The sequence below is a fragment of the Notechis scutatus genome, chromosome 1, assembly GCF_049901735.1.
Source record: "Notechis scutatus isolate UNSWTSFEM ecotype Mainland chromosome 1, rNotScu1.2, whole genome shotgun sequence".
Taxonomy (NCBI): domain Eukaryota; kingdom Metazoa; phylum Chordata; class Lepidosauria; order Squamata; family Elapidae; genus Notechis; species Notechis scutatus.
Genome location: NC_142009.1, coordinates 62,682,112 through 62,707,699, shown reverse-complemented (window position 1 = coordinate 62,707,699; position 25,588 = coordinate 62,682,112). Strand labels below are relative to the sequence as shown.

The 25,588-nt window shown below is 37.7% G+C and overlaps 1 protein-coding gene across 2 annotated transcripts in view; it reads right to left on the bottom strand.

The window, feature by feature from the left end:
• Positions 1-25,588, bottom strand: part of MDGA1 (MAM domain containing glycosylphosphatidylinositol anchor 1) — a 345,745-nt gene that overhangs the window by 113,745 nt on the left and 206,412 nt on the right. For both annotated transcript variants that reach the window (XM_087965585.1, XM_087965576.1), the window contains exons 9-10: positions 4,490-4,759; positions 1,520-1,665 (exon numbers count right to left, since the gene is read on the bottom strand). In XM_087965585.1, the coding sequence (XP_087821711.1) occupies positions 1,520-1,665; positions 4,490-4,759 (416 nt within the window). The remainder of the gene's footprint in view (positions 1-1,519; positions 1,666-4,489; positions 4,760-25,588) is intronic.

Sequence of the window (25,588 nt, the reverse complement as noted above, 5' to 3'; positions counted from 1 at the left end):
TTGCCACCCAGGGATCACCAGAGGAACACACATCTCAATGCTGGAAAGAGAAAAAAACAACTTACATTCCATTATGTTGCACAGCTATCTGCTTTGTTGGTAAAGGACTATATATGATTCTACCATTCTATTTAAAGAAAGCCCATGAACTAGTGGATGTTTCCCTGAATAGGGGAATAGGGGAACTCCCCACCAAGCTCCCCAATTTTTTGAACAAGGTTAATTCTTTAGAATAGATTGGGGAGTACAGGAATTATGGAAGGGAGGAAGAAATCAGTGGATATTGATTTCTTCTTTGACCAATAAAGTCATTGCTGGATCAAAGAATATTATGTGAATGGAAAAACAGGCATAGACTCTGGCTCTCATCATAGCAGTCAAGCCTGATTTCTTAGAATTTAATCTTTCTCAGGGATTTTAAGGTGAGCAGGTCTGAACTTTACAAACTTCAGCATAACTCAGGGCAGGCTACAGGTAAGATCTTTCAAAAAACAGGCTACAGGTAAGATCTTTCAAAAAAATGTAGATTGGCCTTTTCTACAAAGAGAAAAGATACTCTTTTTCTTTGTGTAGAGAGGGTATTGAAAAGAGAAACAGAACAACAGATCTTATAAGAACAATCAAGAAAAACAAGGAAAAAGAACATTTTAGAATGCAGAAAATCTGTGGTTCCATTCTTTTTTACATATACTGACTCTCCCTATTTGCTTATTTTACATAGACAGATCTACCTTTTGGCATAAAGTCCCTCCAAATGATTTCATAACCTGGGTTTAACTAAATGATATATTAGCTGAGAAATTTTGGAATTTGTATGTCTGATTCACAGGTCTTTGCTGAGAAAACAAACACATGCACTCATACATATGTTTGTATGCATCCATGCATCTATTTCAACAATCTAGTATATCAAATATTTTCTTTTTCCTGGTTGTGCTCCTTATGATTCTGTTTCATTCTGTATTGAAACACTCTTTTGTCCCAAACTTTTCTTCAGAAGGTGGTAATAATGTTCCATTACTATTATAACAGCTTGGAGAAGGGCTTTGCACAACATGAACAGTCAATGAATTTTCTTGGCAGTTTGAATCTGGAGTGCCCTTCAATTTACAGCCTTTGGTTCAAAGGAAAGAATCTGGATTCACACCCTTCTAAATGGCTGGCCTATAAAATCTACAAAAACTACTAATGACTACACAAGTTTTTGTTCTTGTTACAGCCTTAGTGAAAACACAAAGCCTGGAAATTCCAAGAGGATTCAACAGACTTCCTTAGTTCTCAAATGCTTATGCATCAGAATTTATAATTAAAAGGTATGCCATACAACAGATTTCTCAGCCATATAAAATGAAGAAAGAAGCATCATGACGTCTGCTCTAACCTGCTTTGCAAATACCAAATTCTAATCTATGTAGGTAGAGGGGAAAAGCATTCTTGTTTTAACTCTGCAACTATGGTCTGGAAACTGTCTTCAGCAGTAGCTGAATTTCTGTGTTTAAGCTGCTATTATAGGTCTTACCTGGCGGACATCTAGACGGTAACTAAGAATGGGATCAACTGCATCAGGTTCCTTCTGTGTCCACTGTAAGACATAGGAGTAGTTCTTGGATTGCTTCCTTATAGGATTGGGGGTATCGTAGTAAAATTCTGGGCTATAAGCTTTAGCTGAGAAGCAGAAAAGAGAATGAGATGAAAAGAAAGAAGGGAAAGAATGGGGAGGAAAGTCATTATATGTCAGTGAGATCCATAAGAATCTATGCCAGCAACTTATCAAGAGCTTTGAGCATGAAGGTGATAGACAACCAATCTTACCAAATAGATATTTATTTTCTTTTTAGGTATTTTTTAAACCACATTGTTATCTTTATTTCCACCATCTCCTACTTCTGGGAATTTGAATAGAAAAAGTAATAGAAAATGAAGAAGCTAAGGTGTTCTAACAAGCATCTGCTACATAATAACCCAAACTTAAAATTGTTGATAAGAAATAGCAGCTCTACATTTGTTCAGTCAAGTGTTCTTCAAGTTTCCTTCCAGGAGTGCTCTAGATGTCTCCTCTCCCACTTCATCCTTCTAAGATCCCCTGCAAATTGATTTCATGCAGTTTTGGAGGAGGTGGGGTAGGTAATGTGGAGGTGAAAATGGCTTACTTTCATTGCCACACTTTTTTTTGGAGGGGGGGGGGTTAATCATAACAAAAATGCAACATCCCAAATGCAGCACTACAGGTAGTCCTCAGCTTATGACCACAATTGAGCACAGCATTTATGTTGCTAAGTGAGAAATTTCTTAATTAAATGAGTTTTGCCCCATTTACAACTTTTCTTGCCACATTTATTAAGTGAATCACTGCAGTTCTCAAATTAGTAACACAGTTCTTAAGCGAATCTGGTTTCCCCTTCAAATTTGCTCGTCAGAAGGTCAGAAAAGGGGATCACATGACCACCGGGACATTGCAACCATCATAAATGTGTTGTCAAGCATCCAAGTGTAAATCACATGACCACGGGCATGCTGCAATGCTCATAAGTGTGAAAAATGGCCATAAGTCACTTTTCCCAGTGATGTTGTAACTTTGAATGGTCACTAAATGAACTGTTGTAAGTTGAGGACTATCTGTATTTTGCTGAAGAATATTTCTAGTGCAACCTTGGATGCTGGGAGGCCACAATGTGGTGCTGGGAGCCTTTTGTACCCTAAAGATTGATTACCAATAAAGTCCTTCCATTCACTCACCCCTTGTTATTGATTCACAAGGAAGACACTATGGTCCCAAATACCACTGTTTATCTCCAAAGCAAAATCTTTCCACAGAAAACCCTATCCACATGCTTGCATTGGCCAATTTAAAATCACAAAACACATACAGTGTGAAAATATTAAAAGACAAGCAATACATTGTGCAGGTATTTCTTATTCTCAAAGTTTTCTTCTTTTCCATTCTTCTTTACCCACCCCAATTACTAGCTCAGCCATTCTTTTCTGCTCTAATTAAATGGAAATGATTCCACGTTTATTTTTATTAACTGGGAATAGTAATATTGATGTTTACTTCTGAACCCCCTTTTCTTATTATTTTTATTGACTTATATTTTTGTGTATGCAGACATTCAGAGCCACCTTGGAGACTAATTGTTGCCTATTCAACATGTATTGATTGTTAAGTCAAGTTTCATAACAAATTCAGAAATAAAATCAGAACAGACGATCATCATTATCTTATGCCTATTTTTATAATTAATTGATTGTCAAGATAGAAGACTCCATCTCTGGTGATATAATAATAAAGTTCATTATATCCTTTATAATTTTCTTCTTGTTCATATAAATCACTCATGGAGCACTTTGCAACTATTTGAAAACACAGAAGAATTAAATAAATGCTGGACCCCACCTCTAAATCCACATGCATGAACTTTGCTATAGACAGAGCGGAAAATATTAATATAGATTTTGAAAGAATGAAAGTTGCACACAAGCAGCTATACCAACCATTGGGAGATGAAAGAACTGGCATATTTCTTTATTAAATTCACATACACTTCTACTTAAATGTGCAGAGATGGCATTTCTTTTAGTACAAGCCTGATATCTTAAGTGTGGAGAAGGCTTCCTTGAGGTATGCACCTGATGTTGTGCTAAGGTGTAAAAGTTACCTAGCACTTTTATAGTAACTGGAAAATGCTGACTAAAGTAATTCATATTGACTGCAAAGAAAGGACTCAGTTAAAGGGTTGTACGGCTGCAGGAGGCCAAAGTATATCAGTACAAAGAGCCAAACAAAATAAAAATAAAAAATCAGGGCAGTCCAAAGGGTATGTCTGACCACTAGCCACTCATTTTCCGAGATAGTTTTGCAGGAAAACAGAATTAAAGGATCAAATAATATTTCAGATCCCTGAAGCCCAGATGTCATGGAAACAACAATGATACACATGAGTTAAACTTTCCATTTTTAAATCATCGAATTATATTTAATTACATGATGCATTGTGGCATAAAGACTATTTTTTAATTAATCAACTCTATCAATTAAAAAACAGAAACTGCCCTCAGGCTTCCAAACTTAAAAGACAAGATAGCAAAATATAATACAGAAACTAATATTGGAGTGAACAATTATATTCATAAGAGGCAGGTGAAGGGAAGTGTGAGTATTGGCATCTTATAGGAACCAATTTTTCTGCCTCATTTTATCAACTAGGTATTGGATCCAGACTTGCCCTTTTCTTCTGTTTGCAGAAAAGCTGGTTGATCCAGTGGAGATTCCTACAAGGAAGGTGAGTCCAATTTCTGCCCCAGCACTATCTCTCTGCTGCTTCGGGATTGCTCAGTAAATGGAGAGATGGTAAAAACTCCTTTTTTTTTAAAGCATAGTCTCATTATGGGAAAATTTTCCATTTCATTCATCTACCAATCATTAGCCAAGTCTAATCATACTAGTATCCACTAAACAAGAAAAAGGACAGGTGTCCTTTACAAGACTTACCTGATACCTGGAATTTGCAAACCGCTACCCCAACATCATTGGAGATACTACATTCGTAATTGCCACTAGTCTCCCGGCTTACACTGTCCACTTTATATTCTGAATAGTCTTGCTGCTCTGTTGGAGGCACTGTTAGAAGACTACCATTAAATCTCCAGACAGCTGTGGCCACTTTCATAGGGCTTCCCTTTAACATGGTACATCGAAGGATTACACTACGTCCCATGGCTTGCCGAATATCCTGGAAAATGGGTTCCACAACAGGGGAGACTAGAGACCAAAGAAAGAAGAAGTAGGTCTTATTCAGTGAGTTTATGGTGGATTACACAGTGGACAAAATAGAAAGTGTATTAATGCAAAATATCTTTCCATGGGTGAAATTTTATTTAAATTTGTGTTCCATTTCATGTTATTAGCTGCCATCTGGACATTCAGATATGTAATGAAAGCTTGAATGTAAATGTATAAATTCATGGACATTATCCTATTTATAAATCATATGTATAAGTAAACAAATTGCTATGTGAAGAACCTTATTTAATATATCTGATAGATAAATAAATTGCTATGTGAAGAACCTTATTTCAGTCAGTAAGATTGCCCCAGACATTAGGAAAGATGGATGGAAAGAACACATTAATAAACACAAATATCTGAAAGATACGAATAGTTACATGCACATGTTTCCCATAGGACTAAACTCTATGTCTCCTATACCAGAGGAGTCATTCCTTAATTTATTTAACAGTTCACATGCAGATGAAAATAGATGCTGATATTATTAAGCATGTATTATTGGAGGTATGGGATTTTTTCCCCTGCCACATAACACTGAACTGAGCATATCTAGTTTATAAGTTTATAAAGGTTTCCAACGGCAGGGCTTTGCTACAGAAAAAGAATGGATTAGAAACAGCCTATGATTAAGCTTGCTTTGCCCTATGATTTGAGATGGCCAGCTCCTTAGAGACTGCATCCCACAAATAGGTAGCTTTGTTGAAGGTTCCCTTCCCACAACAATAATTAATCAAAAGCAGTGAAAAAGTGAAAATCAATTTCATCCTCAAAACAAGCTTTGGAATGTTTGAAAAAGTGGAGTGGCTTTTAAGGGATTTGACTTTCAGGTTCTTCATCTTTGTATATGTCTCACACCAAAAACTGAAGTAGTAAAACAAAAGGCTGGCTTAACAAATTAACATCTTAAGATAATTGTTCATAGTTTGAGATCAGGCAGGAGGTGAACTTTCCAAAGCAAGGATTAATTAAAGTAGCTTTTCCAGTTCTGGCCTGCTCCAGATAGATCAAAACTGCAATCCGTAGAAATATCCATAAGCAGTCCTGCCCTATGTGAGAATGTCAGATCTGGGGAGACCAGTTTAAAACATGATGTCAGGGAGTTCCTAGAACATTACACCATACTAAATCCAGTACACCAGGTAGGCCCCTATACCAATCCCCTGCACCCCAAAGGACTTAGATATTGTGGCTTTCAGAAGCTTCACAGGCAACAATCAACCTATGAGACCTATCTCATGGTAATTTGCATGATTTCCAGGCAGAGGTGATATTCAGCAGGTTCGGACCAGTTCTGGAGAACCAGCAGCAGAAATTTTGAGTAGTTTGAAGAACTGGTAGTGGAAATTTTGAGTAGTTTGGAAAACCATCAAATACCACCTCTGACTGGCCCTGCCCCATCTATTGTCTGCCTCCCGAGTCCCAGATAATCGGCTAGGTCTTCTTTTGCTGCCCTGCACATGAGAATGGAGCTGGAAAGCAGGTTAGTGGGGTGGGGAGGGAATGGGATTTTGCAGTAACCTTCCCCTGCCAGGCCCACCAAGCAATGCCACGCCCACCAAGCCACGCCCAAATAACCGGTAGTAAAAAAATTTGAATCCCACCACTGCTTCCAGGTCACATCAATAGTAGAGAAAGGGCTTTGAAAGGCATATGAGCCTTAAAAAAAACAACAACAGAAAGAAATACAAACTTAATGTGACAAATTAAGGTGGCTATGTGTTCAGAACACAGTTCTTGATTTACAGTGGCCTTTATTTGATTTTTATCTACTCCACATCCAATTGGTCCTTCAGAAGAAGGACAACAGAACGTTTCTTGGAATTGCATATCATGCAGCTTTATGGTAAGATGCTTTGTATTTAAGGCCTGCAATATCATGGAGAGGTTCATAGGGAATTTCCTCTATCTCTCTTAAATATTAACCCTTTAAAAATATATCAAATAAGCTTTCCACTTAGTTTTTTTAGTAGCCTTCCCTTAATTTATATGCAACTACATAGCTATTATACTTAATTATAGTCATTATTGCTAATTTGCATTTATATTTTAAACAAGACTTTGCCTATTTTAGGACAATGTTTGTCCCCTTTTCTTGTTACACCATGAGTGAGTCTCTATCCAAATGATAATCTTGGGAACGCGCTAGGAAATAATCACATGCAAAGACCTCCCAACTGATATTTGTGGAAATAAGGCACACACCCGTCTAATTCTACTCAAAGTCTTGGTTCTCTGTGTTTTACAGCACTCCAAAAAATGTGAAAAATATCATGCTGCTTGAACTGTGTGTACCTTAAATATACTGCCCTGCATATTAGTGTTTAATTATGCAGATGTCAGATGCTTCCTTTCTAAACTTTAAGAATTAAGCCACAAAACTAGTGTATGTGATATGAAAGACAGTAAAAAAAAGGGGGACAAGGAAAGAGATGCCGGAACATCAGCCTGAAACCACAAGCAATGGTTTCTTGGATGTGTTCATATTCTGTAGTTCTAGACACTGAGGCCAAAGTAATTAGCTTCAACACCAAAATATTTTTGCACTAACTCAAGTTATACTTCACTTTATTCTTCAAGAGGAAATTGACTTATACTTGAAATTCTGTGTCTATTGAGTTTTGTTTTGGATCCTAAATAGTTTGTGAGAATTCACTTATTATCCTTGCTGTAGCAGGATGTACTTATAAAGCTTTGTACTAGACAATCATAAATACTCATAAACTACGTCTACTTCAGTAAAAGTATTATACAGCAGGAGGTAAAAAAGCAAGAGACCAACAAGTAGATAGGTATTATTATTCCATAAACCTTTCATTTTTTTCACTCTAAAGAGTTTAGCTAATCTGGGATTTATTCTTCAACAAAAAAGTTACACCAAAACATAAGGTTGACTGGACCGTGAGTAAGTTCTAAAACCCACTACAAAATCTATTTTCCTTTTGTGCAGCAGACAAAGGAAAAATCCAGAAGTGGGATTCAAATTTTTTAACAACTGATTCTGTGGGTGTGGCTTAGTTGGTAGGCGTGGCTTGGTGGTCATGTTATTGGCTGGGCGTGGCCAACTCAATATCACTCACATCGAGGCACGCATCTCCTCGCCTGGCCTCTCATTCCTGTGGGGATGCTGCAACAGTTGTAAGTGTGAAAAATGGTCATAAGTCAATTTTTTCAGTGCTATTGTAACTTTGAATGGTCACTCCACACAAGCAAAGTACCAGCAAAGGAGGGGGAAAAAACCTCCAGAGAAGTTCCTGAGACAGGAAGTCTAGTCCTGCCAAGAATGTAATAAGGGTTAGCGGAGAGGCAGTTTCTGTAAGCAACACCAGTATGTTTCCTTCCTGCCTTCTTTACAGGATTAGCCCAGTAATTTCTTCTAACAACCGGTTCTCTGAACTGCTTAGAATGTTAACAACTGGTTCTAGCGAATAGGTGAGAACTGGTAGAATCCCAACCCTGGAAAAATCTCACCAAATACTAATCTCTGATTGCCCAACATGCTTAAAAACTGAATGTTAGGAATCCTCCACAGTGTAACTTATAGGAGGGCCACCAAATAGGAGGTGTTTTAGACATCCAGTATGAGTCATGGTTGAGTGAAGACATCTCTGTGAACAAGCAGAGCTGATGGCCATTGTGAGGAATGAAGGTGGATCAGTCCTTCAAATGTCTATGTAAGACAGAATGGGAGAATGCCCATGAGTGAGCTCAGGGACAGCTTCTTCCAAGGAGACCATAAAATAATGGTTTCCCACAGATTTGAGCACCAGGAGTCAAAGGATCTTTGCTTTCAGCATCAGGGGGGCCTTTAATAAGGAAATTAAACCAGCTGAACTTACTTTCTAATCACATTCAGAAATGTTCCCTATATTGGATATTATGTCAATATTGGATATTACGGAAGAATGTGCTGTGGATAAATGAGAGCAAAATAGAACTTTTTGACTTGAAGAGAAAGTGCTATGTTTGATGAAAGGCAAAACACTGCATTCTAACATAAGAACCTTATCCATCCAAATCATAGTGATTGAAATATTATGGGATCGGTGCTGCTTTGCTATCTCTAATTCCTCCAAGCTATCATGCAGGACTGATCAACAGTTATCAAAAACATTCAATTGCCATTCAATTGCCAAAAGAAGGGTACACCACTTACTGAAAGCAAATGTTCATATATTTTTGCTATAGACAAATATGTAGCTTTGGATCATTTTCCTCAATGAAAAAATAAACACATATATTGTTTTTTTTTAAACTTGTATGTTTAATTCTCTACTTAGTTTTAGGATTTTTATGGAGAACAGATCTCATCGTAGATCATATTTATACAGAAATATTAACATTTTTGAAAGAGTTCACAAACTTTTAAGCACCACTGTATGCATTTTTACAGATCTAAATTGCTATTCATAATTTAACATACTGGACATGCTTCATCCCTATTCAACTAGTTGCCCAGAAAGCAGCTGGCTTACATCTGCATTGATTTCTGGAAGTACCTGAAGATAACTTGCTTCGAAAGAAATCCTACACTGATGTAACATAGAAGTCCTTTCTGAAAAATTTGAAGTATATTATCTTGCTCTGCTCCAAAACAGGTCAGATTACCCTGAGATGGGTAAGAAGAAATGAAATAAAATGAAACTGTTATATAAGAGGAAAGTCCATCAATTAGTGGCATTTTATAATCTGTCACTGTCATATTGGCAATTCTGCTTCATTTGAGACATTCTGGATTTTCTCCTGTGCAGGGCAACAAAAGAAGACCCAGTCGATCCGCTGGGACTCAGGAGGCAGAGAATAGATTGGGGGGAGGGCCAGTCAGAGGTGGTATTTGCCGGTTCTCTGAGCTACTCAAAATTTCCGCTACCGGTTCTCCAGAATTGGTCAGAACCTGCTGAATACCATCTCTGAAATCAACCCACAAGCTTGGAGAACAAACCTTCACCTTCACCTTCACCTTCACCTTCACCTCAGGTTTGCTAAATAGAAACATTTTTGCTTCTAGAGGAGGCATAGCAGGGAAGAGTTAGTTTGATGTCTCTTAAAAAGGAATCACCAAGTCTAGAAGTAGCTACCAGGAAAGCCTACTTACATGTCCCTATCCTTGGGATAGTGGCAGATTTTTTTTTCCTGAAGATTTAATTGCCTGCATAGAGTTGTTAGGGGGGACTGTAAAGTCTTTCAGATTCTGTAGAAGAAAGTCTCTTATGGGAGTAGGCTCAACATCCAAGATAACGCTGTAAATCTGATACAGATGTTAACTCAAAGAAAAACATTTTTGGATTATAATTCTATCAAAGTGCTTGAACCATATCTGAATTGTGGATTTCTCTAAACATAAAGTCTTAACAGTACTAACTTGAAATGATCTGTAAAATCAGGGAAAAAATGCTTAGTAGTTTGGGGAGAATTTATTGTAATTTTAAATCTTATTTTAGGATCTATATTGTGTTGGCCACTACTGCTGATATTTATGCATTGCTTGGACATTAACAATAATCTGTAACTTTTAAAACAATATAATACATTTCCAATACTTGAAACCAAATATTTAAATATTGAGCAATGCAACCTAATTCTATGATGCTTGTAAACTCCCTGTGTATTGCCTTCATGTTTCATATTTCTGAATTTCCTTTATATATTTTGAAAAAGGTTAATATACATCTAATTTAAGAATAACCAAAGCGATCTTTCAAAACGAGTTTCAAGATATGTATAGAAGTCATAAGCACAACTTTTTATTATGCCTGAAAACAGATCGATTGACAGTAAAGTTGTTTTAACAAGAGAGTCACTTGCCCCCTATAACTGGCTCCAGTCAATATTGCTGTGCTGTTACATCTAAGCACCTCAACCCCCCATTAAGCAGCAATCGACTGATTTCCCCTATCAATATATTTTAACTGAAGCAGAAGTTAGAAAAACACTGCAACATCATTGAGATATTCTAGGATTCCACCTCCCAGCTTCCTATCTTAGCAGACTCTAGCAAATTAATTCTGCAGTTAGAGGAACAGAGGTGTAATTTCACAAATTCAGTAATTATTTTCTACTCAACCGGAAGGAAGCACAGAGATGTGAGAAAACATTATTTCAAGGAGAGTAATGGCAACACCTTGAAGTGAAATAACATCAAATAGGTATAACCAAGAATAAAAGGACTCAGACCTCATATTGTCAGATCTATATTGACCAGGAGCAACCTGGGCAGAGTTTTTAATACAACTGCACAGGATGCCAGGTGATTGAAAGTCAAATACACTATTCAAGTAGGAACTTTGAAAAAAAAAACCACGACTTCAAATCATATAAGATCTTTTATCCAGTAACATGTTGAGCATATTAGTTGAGCTGTTGAGCATATTAGTGAAGATTCTAGTTGGTACAGCAATATCCATACTGCCCTGTGATCCTTGTGATCAATAATGTTGGCTTCTCTCCAGAGCCAGGTTGTGCTGGAAGTTAGTTTGAAAGACTGTTCTTGACCTGGGGTCATGGAAGGAGTTTCAGGTTGAGTGACCTTTGCTCTTGGGTGCCCCATTTGTGCTCTAAAACATTAAAGTACCACATTGCCTATCCTTATCAAAGGAGTCAAAGATTGAAAGGCAACGACTTTGGGAACATTTTTGCAAAGGTTATTATTTTAATTCCCAATGGTTACTTTTTAATGACAGTGTTAAGCAGATCATTGGGAGTTGCAATTTTATGCTCACTTGCTTGAGAGAAAGGAAAATGAATGAGAAAGCCCTGAATTTCTTATTTTCCATTTTTCCATTATATAGCATTGATAGAGATGGATGCATCCATCTGTTTCATATTCTATAACATTCACATGTTTTATGCACAAGTTCATTTTGTTCTGCTTCTGCTTCAGCTTATGGAATTTTAAAAATAACTTCACATCAAAAATTTGCATACATGTTTCCTCCTAATATACTCATTTGTTTGCAAGCAGTTTGCTCTAAGCCTTTTTGTCTCCAATGCAAACAATTTTATAAGTAATTTCTTTGAATGCTCACATTTCTTTGACTGGAAAACTGCATGGCAAAATTTGCAGCAGCATAAAAATCCAAAATCCATGCTTCCTTTCAAAAATAGGTAGCTATCAGACCTGGGCTGCAAAAACAAAACAAAAAACCTGTTGACTCCTAGATAGCGGCAAAGAGTTCATCTTCTGTATCTCATTGCTGTTATCTGCAGCCAGCCAGATTTTTGTAGTCCAAAGATGATAATTCTAGGATAGAGCAAATAATAATTAAAACACCAATCAAACAATGTTTTCTCCTAATCTCTAATACTATCATAAGGCATGCTATCATTGTAATGTGAAGCTTTTTCCTATTGCTCACACCATTCTTTTCCTATTTGCTAGAATTGGAAAGCTCAAATCATGAAATACCTTCTTTATGGAATAGTATTTAAGAAAAACTTCCTTCCTTCCTTCCTTCCTTCCTTCCTTCCTTCCTTCCTTCCTTCCTTCCTTCCTCCCTCCCTCCCTCCCTCCCCCCCTTCCTTCCTCCCTTCTTTCCTTCCTTCCTCCCTCCCTCCCTCCCTTCCTTCCTAGAAATTACTGCTTGAATAGCAGTCATGTTTGTTTTACATCTCACCGGAATGAACCTGGCTTAGTTCATTGAACTAAATAAGAAATGCACAGAATGAGTCTCTCAAATGTATGTGATACTTTGGCTGGACTGTGCCTCTTGTTCATAACACAATGATGGAAATTGATATTAAATAGCAATAAGAAGAAGAAAAAAAGAGTTTGTTTGGCAGTGCTATTTCCTATAGGTTGATAGAGTTGTGTGAACATATGCATTTTGAGTAAGGTTGTGGTAATAATAGTCTACAGCTAATTAGCCTTTTCTCAGAGGAGTGACAGATGACAGTCAATTTGCAGTGTGACAGATGACAGTGATCTTCCTTGATGTTAGCACTCATAGCATTTACACCTACCTAAGCCAATTAACTGAACTAGCCAAGTTGTCTTCAGATAAATGGTACTCCTACTCAATGACTTACTTCCTTATCATTAATTGATTATGCCCCAGATTTTACTCCACAAATGCTGGAGAAAATGTCATCCTGAGTGGAATTATTTTGTTTGACCTTTTTGCCTCCAGCTTGCCCAAATGCTTCAACTTGAAATAGCCACTCACCAGGTTTACTGAAGCTTAGCTTAGAAGCTGTGTCCAATTAAAACATGCTAACAAGACACCATAAAGGGAAATACTATGTTGCAGCCCTGCCATTCTTGTAACTCAGTTATTGTGAACTCTGGAATTACAACATGTGCTGTCTTCTTAATTTTAAATGATGTACTGCTTTGGGGAATGGGTCTTGGGTTGTATGAAAAAAAACCAGATAAAAAAATAAGCCCTTCCTATCTATACTTTATTAGTGCAAATAATTTATAGCTGAGCTGCATTAAAGGTATCTCATTCTTCCATACCAAGCATAGGACAAAAATGACCCAAGCCTACCTATAGATTCATTATTGTGCCAGGAAGAAGAGATTACTAGGATTGTGATTGGTACAAAATGTTTCTTCTCTGTTGATTTGTTTAATTGATTCCTGACCAATTGATTCTATGAACTGGTTAGGTTGAGGGTGTCAAACTCGTGTTGTCACAGCATTGTCACACGACGTGTCATGACTTTTCCCCCCTTCGCTAAACTGGGTGTGGATGTGACCAGCGTGTGACACATCTGGTCCACAGGCTGCAAATTTGACAGCCTTGGGTTAGATGCTTCCATGATGCACTAGGCAGTGTGAAAATAAATTGGAAAACATTTGGTAGATGGAATCCCAAGAATTCTGATTCCCAGATCCACCAACATATGCCTTTCTGAATGGGCACTAAATCACACATGTTCTGTCTCTGCCTTCAAAGCGATTTTCTCCCTGTTCTCTTTCTCTCTACTTTTAGACTGTTTCATTGGAGCAAGGAATCACCTCTTACATTCTGTAATGACCAGCATGTAATCCAAGTGTAGTTTCTAATTTATGCAATATCATTTCCAAAATCTTAGGTTTCAAACCTATATCCCACTCTTTCCTTACCTTTTTGTTCACTTTCCATCAGTATCTGTTTACATAAATAGGTTCATTATCCTCCCAGACAATTGAAAATTTATTCACTGTGTACAAAATTTACACATTGCACTATATAGAATAGAATAGAATTTTTATTGGCCAAGTGTGATTGGACAAACAAAGAATTTGTCTTGGTTCAAATGCTCTCAGTGGACATAAAAGAAGAATCATAAGGTGCAACCTATATCATGATTTCCCTTACATAAGAAAAATGCATCCTACTATTTATCAGAAATCTTGCTTGACAAGATTTGTTATGTATTGCTGAAACCAAAACAATCATGAATAAATAATCATGAATAAACAAATCCAAAAATGCTTTAAAACCAGTGAGGAGAAGTCTAGAGGATGAGCACAAATCATATGATAGATAGCGAACCATATGCAATGTTGGCTAGGTTCTTCAATTGAAATTGCATACATTTTTTGGTAGAGAATATTACCCTGAAATTACCTTGAAAACATGCTTTTGTCACTGAAGTTTCTGGAAAATCAAATAAACAAAGACCTTCTTTCCTGCAGCCAGCATCCATTTTATTTCCAGCGTCTTTCTCCCAACTTGAAACCAGATAACAGATAATCAGACTTGGAAGAGATCTTGTAGATCATCTAGTCCAAGTGGGACACCCTACACCATTTCAAACAAATGGCAGTCCAATCTCTTCTTAAAAGTATCAAGTGATGGTGCTTCCACAACTTCCAAGGGCAAGCTGTTCCATGGGTTGATTGTTCTCACTGTCAGAAAGTTTCTCCTCATTTCCAGGTTAAATCTCTCCTTGTTCAGTTTCCATCCATTATTCCTTGTCTGGCCTTCGGGTGCATTAGAAAATAGATTGATCCCTTCCTCTCTGTGGCAGCCCCTCAACCGGACCAGTTTCTTCTTTAACAAGAGCATGTATGACCTTGATACCTCAGTGGAAGAGGTAGACATGGTAGACATTTCTGACATTTGCTAAGTGCATATCATAATTTCCAATTTGGGTCTTCAAATCTTCACATCAAGCACTCAGAAAAAAAATGCTCTAAGTTCTGCTTTTTAGGCCTGAACCAAAATTGCTTATCAGACCTATCAATTGTACTGCTGGCAAAAGAACCATAGCAGCTTTTATTGCTCTGTAAGTACTTCTTCTGGATTAAGTGGAAGTAGAAAAGAAGCTTAAGACCACATTTCACTCTTTAAAAAAAAGCTCTTGACAAGATCATTCTGGCATTTATTCTAGCTCTTAACATTTCTTTTTCCTGTCCTCTTTCTCTGATCTTAAGCACCCAGGAGTACAATGCATTATTTTACATTTAAGTTTAATTTCCTATGGGGAGAAATATTGCCTTGAGTTCTAAATGCCAGTACAATCACATGCAAACTAAATTGCACTCCCCCCATCTTTTCTCCTAAGTAACATGGTAGGGGCTAAAGAAAGATTGAAGCAGTGCAAGAGCTGCTTGGAAAGAGAAACAGCACCCAAGCACTGAGAATCAGTTAATGAAGATAATCTCATTCTGCGTACTAAAACCCATTTGAAATTCATATTATTAAGCTTATCACAATTTTATTTTGCTCAGCTGAGATAAGATAGAGTCACTTTGGAATAAGAAAGAAGGCAGAAGTCTCTTCAAATGACTAATATCATTACATTGTCTTGCATCATAGCACAGTCAGCAACTTTTCTTTACAAAATTGCAAATCTCACAAGATCACCAACAGTTGTGATATATTCCATCCCATCCCCATATATTTTATTACTTACAATTTAACAGCAACATCTTATTCGAGAATGGTGAAATCGCCTCGATGTTGGCAATCTTACCAGATTTTTGGATACATGGGCGCACACACCAACACAAGGATCTAAAGTGTCAGATGCCATTATGCAACCTTATGGTATTAAATATAAAATCTAATATTCATATATTACAATTTTAATAAACGTGTCACCATCACAGTGAGACTGGGGGAGGGAAAGTGCCCAAAGTTATCCAGCAAACCTTATTATTGGACTGGTTTCTCATTGAAATGTCCAAGTTCAAGTTCAACACAACATGCAGCTTGAAAGAAGGAAAAAGGATGAAAAAACAATGAAGTATTTTGAAAACTGTATAATGTATTATTTAGAAAATAATGGAATTTTATTTATATTTTAATTTCTATAACATTTTCTGTAACTCCAGGATCAGTACAGGTAGTCCTCCAGCTTACAACAGTTCATTTAGTGACTGTTCAGCAGCGGCACTGAAAAAAGTGACTTATGGCTGTTTGTCACACTTATGACTGTTGCAGCATCCCCATGGTCACGTCCAGCTATTCAGTTCCTTGGCAGCTGGCTCATACTTATGACCGTTGCTATGTTCCAAAGTCATGTGAACCCCTTTTGCGACTTCCTGACAAGCAAAGTCAATGGAGAAGCCAGATTCCCTTAACAAACGAGTTACTATAAAGTGGTTAGAATGCAGTACTGCAGGCTACTTCTGCTCACTGCCAGCTGCCTCACTAATTTGGCAGATAGAATCTCACCAGGCTCAAGGTTGACTCAGCCTTCCATCCTTTCGAGGAAGGTAAAATGACGACCCAGATTGTTAGGGGCAATATGCTGACTTTGTAAGCCTCTTAGATGGGGCTGTAAAGCACAGTGAAGCAATATATAAGTCTAAGTGCAATTGCTATTGCTACTATTTTAACAATTGTGGTGATTCACTTAACACGAGGGCAAGAAAGGTTGTAAAATGGGACAAAACTCACTTAATAAATGTCTCACTTAACAACAGAAAGCTTGGGCTCAATTGTGGTAGTAAGTCAAGGGCTACTTGTATCTTCTAGATCCATGATGGTGAACCTATGGCATGCATGCTGGAAATGGCATGCAGAGCTATCTCTGCCGGCATGCGAGCTGTCGCCCCAGATCAGGTCCACTGTGCATGCGCGCGAGCGCCTCCCACCAGCCAGCTGATTGTTGGGTATCTGCTATGTATGCATGGGAGGTGGGGAGCGGGTCATGCATGCATGCGCAGGGTGCGTGGCACACTCAGGGGACATGCTGCATGTGCATGGAGGGCATAGGGAGCATGGGGGGTCACGCACGCATGTGCAGGGATATGGGGGGGTCATACGTGCATTGCATTATGGGTGCATTATAGAGGTTGACAAAATGCACGTACTTTCGGCATGCGACGATGAAAAGGTTAGCCATCACTGTTCTAGATGCTTCCTGCTAAGAAAAGCTGCGCTGGGCATTATGCTATTCAGCAATAAAGAGTTGGGAAGGAGTTGGTGGTTACTAATTAATATGAACTAACTGCTTCACTGCTCATAGTACATTGTACACAAGTTACTCCACACCTTTTAAGATGCACTAGCTTTTAAGTAGGGCGTGCTTTTATCCTCAAGAACCTGTTTTCAAATATTCATGTCTCTTTGATGTCTTTAGTTTCTGATGTGGGAACCATTTCAGAGAGGGGTCTTTCAGACCAGTTTTTCAACATTTAAAAGAATATAATGCCACAAGAAGACTGAATCAGAGGAAGATAATTTCCTTTTGCTGATTATTTACAAAACTGTAAACCACCTGCAGAATGGTTGGATTTACAAGTACCAGGAGGAAAACAGAAAATTTTGTGGCATACTGGATTGTTCTATTATTGCACACAACACCCCTATTTGCCATCAACATATGGAAAAATAGATTAGGGTTATTAGGAAAAGCTTCTTAACAGTAGAAATAGTTTGACAGCAAAACTAATTACCTACAGAAGAGTTAGTCTCCATTATGGAATTTATTCAAGTAGAGGTTGACAAGTATCTGCTGGGGATAGTTTAATTAGGATGTCTGCATTTCAGAGGTGTATTCAGCAGGTTCTGACCAGTTCTGGAGAATCGATAGCAGAAATTTTGAGGAGTTCAGAGAACCGGAAAATACCACCTCTGACTGGAGATTTTACAGTATCCTTCCCCTGCCATGCCCACCAAGACACGCCCACAGAACCAGTAGTAAAAAAAAAAAAATTGAATCCAACCACTGCTGCATTTAGCATGGGATTGAACTCAATGAGCCAAATCTCTCCTTTCACATTATAGCAATAGCATTTAGACTTATATACCACTACACGGTGCTTTACAGCCCTCTCTAAGTGACAGAGACAGCATATTGTACCCAACCATCTGGGTCCTCATTTTACCGACCCTGGAAGGATGGAAGGATGAATTAACCTAGTATTATGATTCTAATTAACACAGTGTCTCTATGTCTCTCTATGTAGTATGTGTGTGTGAGAGAGGCATAATGAAGTAACTCCTATTACAAAGAGATGGAAAGGTTCCACACTAACCACTATGGAAGAATGGTTGGTGAAATTGACAGATCTTGCTGATATTGATAAATTAACTATTGATTTATTGGAGACTGGTGGACTTTTTTTTTCTTATGGACTTTTTGCATAAAAATGAAAAAAGAAGAAGTGATTTACAGCTTTGATAATTAGACAAGATAGATTATAAAAAGAAGAGTATAATGATGTAACTTTAGAGAGAGATGTCTATGGAGATTCTCAGTCATCCACGTCATGGTTGTCCCAAAAATGCTTTTTGAAGAGGCAACTTTCTTGTTTTATTTTTGTTTCACTACTCATCCAAGAAGCTTCTTCAGCTCTGACTGGATGGTGGGAATGGAAGGATTTATACTCCTTGCAGACAGCTGGTCATTTGCATTCTTTTAGAAAGTCATTGAGGCCATTTGATATTTATCTGCATTGTACTGTGTTTCTGTACTGCAGTGTACTATATTTCACCTTAATTTGTTGTTGGGAGTTGGCCAAGAGATTTATTTTGTGTGTGTGTGTGTGTGTGTGTGTATAATTGCATATATGTGTACACATACACACACACACACACACACACACACAAAATCTCTCAGCCAACTCCCAACAACAAACTAAGATGAAATACAGTACATTGCAGTACAATATATATCAGCCTAACAATATATTTCCAATATTTCAAAGCTCTCCTTGTTGATAGCATTTCTGAACTGCAAAAATATATAAAGAGATTGTATGAGTTAATTTTTATTAAAACTTAAACAATTAATACACCATCCAGTCAGAGCTTTATATACACAGTAATATAAAGTTAGAAAGAAAAGAGAAAAAGCAAAGAGAAAGCAAAATGTACATGAAAAGAAAGAAGTTAAAAAAATAGAAAAGAAAAAAAGGTACTAAGAAGTGGCTTCTGATAGTCTTCACAGCACTTATTAAATGCAATTGTAATTTAACATTTCTCTCTAAGAAAAGAAAGCCCAGAAAGCACAGCTCCACAACACAGTCATTTCAGCAGTGCTAAGATGGCTCCACACCCATTTGCATTATGCAGGTGGCTCATTTTTACAAGAGAAGCTTTAAAAAATGTAGGACACAGAGGTGGTATTTAGCAGGTTCTGACCAGTTCTGGAGAACCGGTAGCGGAAATTTTGAGTAGTTCGGAGAACCAGCAAATACCACCTCTGATTGGCTCTGCCCCCATCTATTCTCTGCCTCCCAAGTCCCAGCTGATTGACTGGGTCTTTTTTTGTTGCCCTGCACAGGAGAATGGAGCTGGAAGGCAGGTTAGTGGGGTGAGGAGGGAATGGGTATTTTGCAGTAACCTTCCCCTGCCATGCCCACCAAGCCATGCCCACAGAACCGGTAGTATTTTTTTTAAATCCTACCACTGGTAGGACAGGTTTTTGTGTAGATTTAAATGTGGTGCTGCTGCTGGTAATATTGCCAAAAGATTTTTCACAGATAGGTATAAGCAGATCTTAATTGCTATCTATAGTATTGGGAATAAAGGAGTGTGACAGATGCACCATGTACAGCAAGTTACTTGTATATACAAGCCTTTGATTGCCATAGAATTTGTAGATTAATTGCTGTGTGTCAATTATTAAGAAATGCAGTTGTTTGTCTATAATGAATGTAAATCATTCAGAGTACCATGCTACCCCTTGATTGCATAAATAATCATCAGTAGATGACATTATTCTTTGCAGCTATAAAGTCCCTATATACATTATGTCCTCCTTCTCCTTCATCCTCCTTGACATTATACTGCAGATGATTCAGAAAAGTTTAAAAGGTACACAGTAACACTTGTACTTGTCAAAGATGAGCCAAATTAGAAAATCTTTCCACCCAATGACACTGAAGACACTCCTGGCTCTAATTTTCATGTGGCATATAGTTGCCCAATAGGAATTGCACAGAGACCTTTGGACCCTTAACATTTTCACACATCCTACTGAACAGCTATCAGCTTGGAATGACTTTTGTCATTATGGCATTGGCTTAAATTCAAAGTAGCATTCTGGAGAAGAAAGACTTCATAGCCTGCTACCAGCTGGTTGAGCAACCCCACCACATCTGTTCATTTGGTTCTCTTCACACAGAGTAATTTAAAGTTAAACCAGCTATTGCTGCAGGTAAAGTGATGTTGAAGACAGCAAAAACTATAAGAGGAGAAGAAGGTTAGGATCACAGTATCAAAAAGTAAGGCAATGCAACTTTAAAATACCATTTATTGCAGGGGTTGATGAATAAGGAGCAGATGATAGATGAATTTTATTTTCAATAACTATCGTTATTATGAAGATGGTCATTATTTCCTAAATTGCTGTTATTTGTTTAGGGAACCCATGTACCTACAGTCACAGAACTTTGTAATCTTCCACAGCTAGGATATTTACCAGCATATATTATTCAGAGATCTGGATAGTCTTCAGGAATAGATTTGGAGAGGATGGAGAAATGCCAGAAATCATTCCCTTCTCATCTTAGTGATAAGAAACAGCCTTTTTCTGATGCCAGAACCATGAGAACACAACAAGGATATGAAGAAATTGCTCTGGACTTGGTGTTCTAATTATCCAGTGGCAAAAACGATGTAGTTTCTATGGAAGAAGCTGGCATGAGAATCAGATTAACCAATAAGCATAAGAATTAACTTGATGATTCACATCAAGGGTTGAATGGCTCATCTTCAATTTCCTAAACAAGCAACCAAAGTGTCTCAGGGGGAAGCAAATTTCAGCATTCAGTGTATGTGGAAGCTTCTGATAATCGAAATAGAAATTAACCTTGAACATAGAATTTTCACTTAATGGATATGACTGCAGTTTCTGGACAATGCCATGCTCAGGTATCTTGCAGGAAGAGAAGAAAGTGGATCAAATGGATCAATCAGATTTACTGAAATGTCTTTGGCAGAGGTGCACTTTATCACCAGAATCATGTTGAAATAGCAAGTATTTTTCTACACAAAGTTTAAAGGGTTAGGCCTGACTCAACAATGACTAACTTAATTGGATCCAGATGTGAAAAACTGAACCTGGTACTGCAGCTTCCATAACTCTTGGCTTTGCTTCTTTCAGCTTATAGTATTTGGTTCCACATCTTGAATAGAAGGAAACAGATGAATAAAGAAGGGGGGGGGGGGAGGAAAAGACTAACTTCTAACTTTGTAACTAATCCCTGATCAATCTTGTGATCGCTAATACTTTCACTTTGTACTGGTGGAAGAAATGATTCTTTTTTTAAAAAATAGTTTAATGAATTGCTAATTATTGCTTGACTCCATGCTGTTTATGTTCCCATATTCAGCTTGATGCAGGCAGTACACAGGACTGTGAATGCCTAGGAGGCTTCCCTTTCACACCTTCTTGGTTCCCAACAGATGGGGGGGGGACAAGATTGACCCCTAGGCAGCATTCCTGCAATGGCTATGGTTAAATGCTTTGTGCCTTCTGACAGTTGCCTGAACTGCTTAGGGAAGTATCTTCCCCCAATTATCAGGCTTTTTCTACAACAAAGGACATGAGAAAAGAGAAAACTGGCCTCTGTTCAAACCTTGTAATCTGCTCCTCAAGCTGGCCATATACTCCTCCCCCTCCTCCCTTATTCCCCATCTGGACCATAGTTTGATCTCTATTTCATACAGATTCTGATCCAATGAGGATTTATTAGTTTGCCCAGGCAGCAGATAAATATATTCTGACATTTGATTTCTCAGGCTCCTTGACAACTATTTTCAGTCCAGATGACCGGCTTCAAAGGAACCAAAACCATAGATGTAGCTCATCACATAAACATCCTTATACGAGCAACTGGAAAGATTTTTTTGAAGACCTCTCACTCTACTCAGAATAGTGACAGGAAATGTATTTTTTAGAAGCTCTCCCTTGTCATGATTGGCCATCTCCAATCAATGCCCTCCTCATACTTCTAATTCCCAGAATTCCTATATTGACAAGAAGTTGTGGATATTGTAATTTCAATACTTGTGGAAAGCACCAGGTTTGAGAAGACCTTGAAAGACTAGGGGCCAAAACAGATATTAACATGGCTTATGTTTCAAAATACCACAGGAGGACTACATAGTCCATCTTACAATGCCTCCCCACCTTTCCCCTTTAACTAGAGTTATAACTTATCCAGAGTTGTTGTTATTATTATAGCATTTAAAGTAAACATTTCAGACTAAGTTCAATATCCTGGTTAACTTTAAACACAATTAAGGACTATGGATGAAAAGTTGGGGAAATGTGCCTCAAACTGAAAATCTAAAGTGTTGAGGAATGAATGAGAGTTCAAAGACTTTTTCCTCCCTGTAGCAGCTTGACTGAGGAGACGAGACTTCATAGAATCTAACCTAAAGTATACAATCTAGTTTTTCTGTTATAGCCAGAATTACATGTAGGTGACGCTAAAGAAGCAGATTAAATCACAAAGCTGCTTATCCCAAGTTATAAACCTTTTGCTTTCATAAAGATATTCATACACAAAAAATGAGTGATGATAGTTATCAATGGAAACCTGTTGGAAATGAGCTTCAAAATGTCATCGTTTTGTTTAGAGCCAATTAGCTGCCACAATTTTTCATCTTTCCCCAATTCCTGTGTATCTCTGTTTGGCAATAACTCCTGCACTTAATGTTTCTTCACTCTTTGTCCCAGTCTCCCATTTCACAGCACAGCAAGCAATTGGCCAGAGGTCGTGTATTATGCATATGCTACGAAGTGTTAAAGGAAATCCCAGCAGGATTGTTGCCATTAAATGTATCTATATTGCATTAAATTCTTATTAGCCACTATGTTTTGACTCACAATTAAGCTGCTCCAATACATCTTCATTATATATATATCCAGTATCGAACTCCATAATCAGCACAAATGTTATTTTCATTTATTTTCCCATGACTTGGATTTCTTGATTGCAGCTAGGGCTGTAATGGTGGTAGGAAAGCAGTTTCTGCCATCACTTTGATGGGAGCCAAAATAGCTATATACTTGTCAAATGGAAGCATTGGGTAACTTGCTTAGTGGTGAAATGTTTTGCAGAAGCAGCATTATTTCCAAAGGATTGTATGAGGTAACCTTATTTTTCCCCACCAATACCATATCTTCTTAGGCTGTTGTAGATTATAAAAAGTGTATTTATAAATATTGTGGAGTCTTTAGTCAGGTCTATTCTTAGGCAGAATGACCTGACAGCTTCAGGTAGATGCTCCTTATGCTGCGTCATCTGTAAAGTCATGGAATCAATTATTAACCAATCCATCATCCTCCACTTAGAGACAAACAACCTACTCTCCAATAAACAATTTGGTTTCAGAAAAAAACTATCCTGTAATCTGCAACTCTTACACTGCAAAAACATATGGACGACACAACTCGGCCAGGGCAAAGCAATTGACGCAATCTACATAGACTTCTGTAAAGCCTTTGATTCAGTGGTACACGACAAACTACTCCTAAAAATAAAATCCTATGGTATCTCTGGACAACTGAATAACTGGATAGAAGCATTCCTGTCAAACAGACAACAAATGGTCAAAATCGGGAGCGTTCTATCAAATCCAGTACCTGTCAATAGTGGTGTCCCCCAGGGCAGTGTTCTAGGACCAACTCTCTTCATACTCTACATAAACGACCTCTGTGATCATATTAAGAGCAATTGCGTTCTCTTCGCTGATGATGTAAAGCTATTCAATACCACAGACAATACTGCTACCCTACAAAAAGATCTTGACTATGTATCTGAATGGTCAAACAAATGGCAACTTCAAATCTCAACAAATAAATGCTCTGTCTTACATATTGGCAAAAAAATCAGAAAATAAAATACAAGCTGAATAGTCAAGATCTTGTTGATGACCCAAGCTCTGTAAAGGACCTTGGAATACTCACCTCTAATGATCTAAGTGCTAGAGCCCACTGCAACTACATAGCCAAAAAGGCATTAAGAGTTGTTAACCTAATCCTACGTAGTTTTTTCTCTGGTAATATCACACTACTAACCAGAGCATACAAAACATTTGCTAGACCAATACTCAAATACAGTTCATCAGTCTGGAACCCTCATTACGTATCTGATATTAGCACAATTGAGAAAGTCCAGAAATATTTCACAAGAAGAGTTCTCCACTCTTCTACTCGTTGTAGAATACCTTATGCCACCAGACTTGAAAATTCTAAAACTAGAAAACCTTGAATTACGCCGTCTTCGGTCTGACTTAAGCATGGTATATAAAATCATACATTGCAATGTCCTACCTGTCAATGAATACTTCAGCTTCAACCATAACAACACAAGAGCACACAATAGATACAAACTCAAAGTAAACCGCACCAAACTTGATTGCAGGAAATACGACTTCAGCAATAGAGTGGTCAATGTCTGGAATACTCTACCCGACTCTATAGTCTCTTCCCCAAACCCCAAAAACTTTAACCTTAGACTGTCTACTATTGACCTCACCCCTTTCCTAAGAGGTCTGTAGGGGGCGTGCATAAGCGCACCATCGTGCCTACCGTCCCTGTCCTATTGTTTCTCTTATTCTTTTATTTTTCTTATATGTACCCATTTCATGTATTCACAACTATGTATACACTTATACTTATTATCTTGTAAACAATTGGCAAATAAAATAAATAAAATAAATAAAAATAAATAAATAGATAGCGATGGAGATGGTATGAAGGTATTCCTTCCGGGTGATTATTTCTACATGTTCCTAACCTCCTAAACTGACTGTGGCAATGCTTACTTGTTGATCTCCTGGAAAAGCTTACTTTGTTATCTACCATGACAAAATTCCCCCTGGGGAAACTCTCTGATGATACAAGTAGGTAAAGAGGCTGCTAGCCCAGACCATACATGATAATTCACTTGTGCCACTGATGCAACAATATGGCATTTTGTTTTAATGCCCACAATAGAAAATGGTTTACACAAGAGTGGACCATTATGCGGGGAAAGGCCCTTGTAGGAAACGATGAGCCTGGCTTTGTTCAATCGTGAGCTCTGCCACAAATTCATTGGATACCTGGATCAAATAGCTATTTCTCAAGAAATCAGCATGTTGGTACTATAAGCTTTCATCACGACATTTTACAGGCAAAAATGTTTTGCGTTTTTAAGGATAATGTGGGAATTTTTACATCAAAATATATTTTATTCTTTATATTGTCTCCATCTTCTCTTAAAAATTAACAGAATCCACAATGGATTGAGAATTGGCATCTCTGCTAGATAATTGACAGTCAAGCTGAATCTAAGTTAATCAAATAAAAATAGCAAATGGGGGAACTCTTTTACTCAAATTTACTCAACCCACCAATACGTTATCCAGACCTTATCGGCATATCAAAGGAGAAGGTCGGTAAACACAAAGAAAGTTAATTAAA